Source organism: Apteryx rowi, unplaced genomic scaffold (genome assembly GCF_003343035.1).
Source record: "Apteryx rowi isolate R43461 unplaced genomic scaffold, aptRow1 scaffold_396, whole genome shotgun sequence".
NCBI classification, from domain to species: domain Eukaryota; kingdom Metazoa; phylum Chordata; class Aves; order Apterygiformes; family Apterygidae; genus Apteryx; species Apteryx rowi.
The window spans coordinates 871,839-878,126 of NW_020450485.1; the positions used below are offsets into that span (position 1 = coordinate 871,839).

The 6,288-nt window shown below is 39.4% G+C and overlaps 1 protein-coding gene across 1 annotated transcript in view; it reads right to left on the reverse strand.

Moving 5' to 3' along the window:
• The window catches only part of LOC112970380 (gamma-aminobutyric acid receptor subunit alpha-5-like), a 30,935-nt gene extending 24,946 nt beyond the window's left edge, over window positions 1–5,989 (reverse strand). Inside the window, exons 1-2 of the mRNA XM_026074699.1 lie at window positions 5,886–5,989; window positions 3,356–3,438 (exon numbers count right to left, since the gene is read on the reverse strand). Coding sequence (XP_025930484.1) covers window positions 3,356–3,438; window positions 5,886–5,989 — 187 coding nt within the window. The remainder of the gene's footprint in view (window positions 1–3,355; window positions 3,439–5,885) is intronic.
• Between the last annotated feature and the right edge of the window lie 299 nt (window positions 5,990–6,288).

Sequence of the window (6,288 nt, forward strand, 5' to 3'; positions counted from 1 at the left end):
TATGGGTCAATACTAGAATTGCAACAGAAAGTTTATTTTTAACTCAGCCATGGAAGAAACTAGCATCCTTCCCACCCTACCATGACGTAACAAACAGATTGCCAGCGCCATATTTACTGAGCACCCATGACTCAAGCGGAGCCGAGCCTGCTAGCAGCGACAGAGCTCACCCCAAGCGGCTGGCCGCACGGATCATCCTCAGTCCTGTAACTCTAACTGAGATTTCTGCAGGTAGCCTTACCATTAAGCAGGATGTAAGCCTGGAAGGCCAGTACACATACCCAGTGCTATCTGAAACAGACCAACCTGACCACGCCGCAGGGTCTGGCTTGACATTGCAGAGCACTGGGGCACTGTACTTAAGAGGCAGAGAACTAAAATATCCTCTGTTCAATTCATTAGAAGCTGTCCTTGAACTTTTGGCCTGTAGCCAACACAGCTTTCCATGACAAGCTGTAGGGCATTTAGAGGTATTACTTCTGTAGTCGGTACTTGAACTACCTTGCAGGTATCGAGGCTGGCGGTGTTTGTATGTTATGTTATATCCCTTTCCCCACATTCTACTTTGCTTTGAAATATTTCTACAGAATGTTCTGTTGCTATGTATAGTGTTGCCTAGGCTCATAAGATCTCCCAGAATTGTAATATAGCAAGAAGCCAGTCAAATGGAACATAAGAAATCAAAATTTACCTTTATTTCTGTGAGCAAGATCAACATTCTTTCTTTTTAATATTGAAGGAAATGCCAAGTTTTTTTTTTTTCTTTTGCTTGCTGAATTACAGTGAGTGAGGTGGGCATTCATGCAGCAAGAAAAATAATAACCAGCTACTGTCTTTGATGATGAACCCATTGCTGCTTGGAATCTATCCTCTTGCTTATCTGTCCACGCGCTGGCTGCTTTGTTTTGCTGTCCTGCTCTCTCTACCCACTGACCAGCTAACATTTGTCTCCTCTCTGCTCTCCCTGCCCTGTTGATAATGTGTTTAACATTTACTCTGATGCTATTCCTTGAGGCTTTTCAAAATCCTTCTTGGAAAGAAGACCATTAAAAATAAATCCTTCAGGGAAAGACAGGGAGTAAAGCAAAAGCAGAAAGGGCATGTGCTTCTGTACAACATACTCACCATGATACCTTGTAAGCTTTGTCTTGCTGCAAGCGTGAAAATGACTTAATACAAACCTGTATTGCTATAAATAGGGAATAAATATTGCATTCTCCTAAAATGCAGCTGGGCTAATTCAGTAAACCCTGATTTGTTGGCTGATGTTTGTGCAAACATCTATCTGCATACTAAATCACAGTAAAGTACTAACGAGCTGTCAGGCGAACAATAAAGACATGCACAAGGCTGAAAGACTGTCTTTAACTTGTCCATATATATTTACTTACTGCACACCAAACAGTGAACAGCAGCATAGGCCAAGTGGCTCCACGTCTAGACACTCTGGAAGAACTTAGGGATGACTTGTAGTAGCTCGTGAAATATACCGTAGGACTGTGTACTGTGTGGCAAGTAGCAAGAACAAAAACAGCATTCAGCCCTCGTGTACCTGAAATGTGACTTTGCGGTGTTTAAAATCAAACATGAATGGATTAAAAGTACCTATGTGCTAAATGTCCTCTACCCTACACATCTGGCACAATCAAAACATGTATTTGTATTTAGAGAGTTTTTTGATTTTTTTAATGTTTTTGAAGACCGTACTTCATTCCAAACATTTGTTAGCTTACCTAGTAATGTTATCCAGAGCACTTGTGTGTTCTGTGTTCTTTGTTTCTGTCTTAGTGTTTTAGAGTTTGAACCTATATGGTATTGCTCCAAATTTGGTAATTCATTGAAGCATTCATTTAACTTCAAGCTTGAGCTTCAAAGCTCTGCTGAATCAGGGTCTTTGTTTAAATATATATTCTTTAGTTTTAAATTGCATATCTTGCAAGATCTGATAAAACTACCCAGCATCCCAGATCTATATCCTGAGCTAATGATTAATAAGATGTGACTTCAACTTTATCTATCAGTATAGTAAAGAACAAGCAATACCAAGAAGAACAGCTTATTCTTCACTCTCTTCTTAATTTTTTCCAGCAGCTTTTGTTTGGCCCTATGTGCATACACTCACACTTTCCTGTGAGATATCTTCTCATTTTTTAAGTTAGGAATGAAATGTATGGTTTGACTATAATTTTTTAAGTTGGATGTAAGGCAGTACTGGCCTTCAGATTCATATCGGCTTTGCAGCAAATTAATGTTGCTGAAGTAAATGAACACACTTCAACCTACAGTGACCTTGTAAAATATTGGTGGCTATTCACATGAAACTGGGTCTATCTGGATTGTAGGAGGGAAGGGAAATCTGTTCATTTTAAGTTTGGTAATTTGGTAATCGTTACTGTAAACAGTGTTTTTACTTCTTAGTATGATCATTAGAAGACAATGCATAGCCAGTATTAAACCAGTGCAGATACAGAAGATAAAGGCAAAGCTTAATCTTGGTAGTATTAGTCCATCTAAATTGAAAATGCTGCAGTCAGATTTCTTCAGGGACTAGCAAAATGCCTTGGCTGGTCATTTTCAAGTCTTTATAAACTCTGATTGCACCTGGAACCTCTGTTTTGATTACTGAAATGAAAAATGTCTACTGTAGTAGCTCATCTGTACTTTTTAATTAAGAGTTTTGTATTTAAATATAACCACCTAATCCCCTAAGGTTATTTTTAAAGTAAGCTTCTGGCAAGGCAGCAGTACGGTGGATTAGAGGCTTGGAATTGAGGAAAATCATCCTTCAGCATACAGTTTAGAATAACATGCACATATATACAAATATATGCGTACACAAAACCATGTAACAAGATAACAGGACTGGATTTATTAAAGCCAAATGGAAAGATATTTCCTCTTCTAATATTCTAGATCTCTTTTAATATATGTGATGCAAATATTGCACTGCAATCTGATTCAAGTAAATACTACGATAGGACAAACAATCTGGTATTTCCTAATGAAAACTCCATTTTCCTACAAACGTAAAATCTACAGTTATGAACTTAGCTGTCTGAATATCTACTACTCCATCTGACACTGGCTGTTACACTTGATATGGGTATATAAGATATATCACCCATCAGCTCACAGATTATCAAGGAGCATGAAAACATGAGATGAAAAGCAGTTGTAGATACGGAGCACAGTCATGGAAAAATAGCAGCAGGGATGGCAGCCTGGGCATGTGAATGAGCAGTCTTAAAAAGGGAGGGGTGGGGGAATGGTGAAAGAGTCAAACAAAACATAGTTGAGCATGAAAAGCCAGATATCAATGGATTTTTTCTGGTTCTTATTTGAGAGAAGAACTTACAGCTTCCAAATTTTAATGGGCAAGCATGTGCATCCATGGGGAAATCTTCAAGCTGCATGGGACATTCAGCAGAGATGGTCAATCTGTAGGGGAGTAAAAAGAAAGCCCATCATTTTATTCAGTGCCTTCTCTTTAGGCCTGCCACGGTAATACACAAGTGCTGTCACAAGCAAGCTTTTCCTGAAGGCTCCTCACTCCTGCTGAAATCACAGCAGCCTCTGTTAAACTGAACGTGAGATAAACCAAGTGGACCACTGTGTATGTTGTAGGTCTTAAGTAGTAATGTTTAGCCACATAAACTGATTTTATTTATGTAAGTTGTTTCAGTAATAGCATTCTTTCTTATTTGTATGTGAAAGAACTTCTATGCTGGAGGTTCTGCCCCACACCTTATTCTTATCTGTTTTCTGTAGATACTGCAACTGAACTAGGAATATGACTCACGAGTGAAGCACTGTTACAGCCACAAAGAAGCACTGACTTTTCCTGTCTTAGACACTGAAAAGGGACATATGGAATAGTGGATATATGGAATGGAGGACATATCTATAGTGGACATACGGAAAGGAGAATCTCTTACAGAAAACAAATATATCCCATGGATGCTCTGTGTAATTGACCAATTGAGCTGAACACAAAGAAAAGTCTGAAGTAAATTTCTGACCAGTGCAAAATATCCATACTTCAGAAAAAAAGCTTAACTTTTCTAGGTGCATACAGCACATAGCACAATGGGAATTCATTTCCGATTAGGCTATTTTGATGTTTGCCTAATATAAATGGTTTGCTCAGGATGGTGAGGATGCAAACCTCTTGTTTTACATTATGAACACCCATATGCCTTCCTAATTTTACGCAAATATTTTTTCTCCAAGCCAACAGACCAGAAACACACAAAGCTTCAAAGACTGCCCTATGCTGGGATAACCCAGGGACCTGTTGGAGAGGAGCCCTAGTACCTTATCAAACGGCTTCCCTGGTGGTCAAAATTCTGCAGGTAATTCCCCAGCATCCTATCCCCAGAACACAAAGGCACCTTTCCTGTCACAATAGCATCCTGTAGCCAGACCTCCCAACAATATACCCACTGCTTTGTATTGCCACACCAAAGTGAGTATTCTTGTTACAAGAACGTCTATCCAAAGGGATCATAAAATGCAACAATCTGTCCATGTACAGATGGCATAATGTTCAGCCAGTCCAATTCAATACAACACAATGATGCCTTACCAGGGCACTCAGGCTACATGGACGATAAATTGGGGGAAACAACTCTGCCCTCTGCCAGCACACAGAAATTCTGGAGCTTTACCAATAGCTGGAAATGACAAAATAAGCACACAGCAATGCAACAGCATCATTGGCTAGAGATCATATATGGAGATAAGCTGAGAAACAGTGAGTAAAAAACAGGAAACTGCAAACAGTAATACGAGATATAAAGATAATAAGCCATATAAAGCAAAAGGAAAAAATCAGGTTCAAAATAGAGATAATGTATCATTTCATTAGAATAGGCAGGAGGTCTACAATTTGGAAAAGAAATGAGTGAGGCCTGAGTTATCTGCCCTCAGGCAAAACTGATCTTGGACTTTATTTTTGTAAAAGAAATATCAAAATCACTAAAATATGGAGCTGTCTGCAGCTGTCTGGTGCCCTTGGGCACCAGAACCAACAGAGCCGTAGTTGCTGGGAGTGCTACATGGATGAACTTACCAAGCTGGTGCTAGTAGCATCCTGTCCAGTACTTTCATCCCTTTCATAAAAATCACTCTAATGGGTATTTCAAAGCAAGGTGGCCATCTTTCAATATCGTTATATTTTCTATATTAAGTATTGCAAATTTAATTTTCTTGATGAGCTCAGAAGACCACACCTTGCTCCGAACGTCCATAATAAAGCTGACATGTTTTTACCATAGTTCATCTCCTGTCTCTCTGTCTACCAATAGTTTTAGGATGTTGTTCCAGAGGTTGCAGTTTGACAACACTTTAACACACAGTACTTGTCATCTGCAAACCTCAAAGGAAGGGATGCCTATATCTATCTTACTAACAGAATTAGGAATTCCTGTGGAATCAGGAAGTTATGTGAATGAAGATTCAATGCAGAATTACAAATAAGACCTTCTGTTTCATCCAATTGTCCTATGAACCATATCCTTCCACCTGCATCTCTGGAAAAAAACATCTTTGGCATGATGATGAAGGTTGTGGATGTTCCTCAACTGTAGATGGGGAGAAGAGAGGAAGCAGTGCACAAACATGACCTAGTGGAATTTAATCAAGTGCCTCCAGAAATTATTTTTGTCTATTTTAAATGAAAGGTAATACATAAGGTTATATGGCACCTTATTGCCACAACCTGTCTTAGAAGCTGCAATGAATTTGGTTCTACCAGGGCTACTCTCATGTCCTCTCTGAATTCCTTATCCTGCAAAGGCAGCATATCCTTTAGGATGGTGCCTGATGCTTTCTTTTGGGTCTAGCCCAAGGGTAAGGAAAACTGAGTTTAGCAGCTGCACATTTACCTGGCTACAGTCTTTCCTTTCATTTTATGAGTTCTTTGGATGAAGAAGTTTCTTTTGCTCATTATCTCTAATCTCCTTTTCCCATGCCTCCGTCCCAGGGCCATTTATGTTATTCATATTATGTTATTCATAAGAGTACGTAGCTGAGCCTCTTAGGCAATTTAAAAATTTTTAGTGGATATTCTCCTAATTACCTCTTACAAAGTATGCATGAACCAAAACTTGTGGCGTGTCTTGTAAAATGCACAGCAACAGAAAACTTGACTGTGGATTTTGAAATATTGCACAAATGTCATCACAGCGCAGCTAACAGAGGCAGCGAACAGACGCAGCAGTTTGCGCAGCAGTGGTTGGGCTCTGACTAGAACTTGAGGATCTTGTGGAAGTTGTGGGCTTTCTGAGG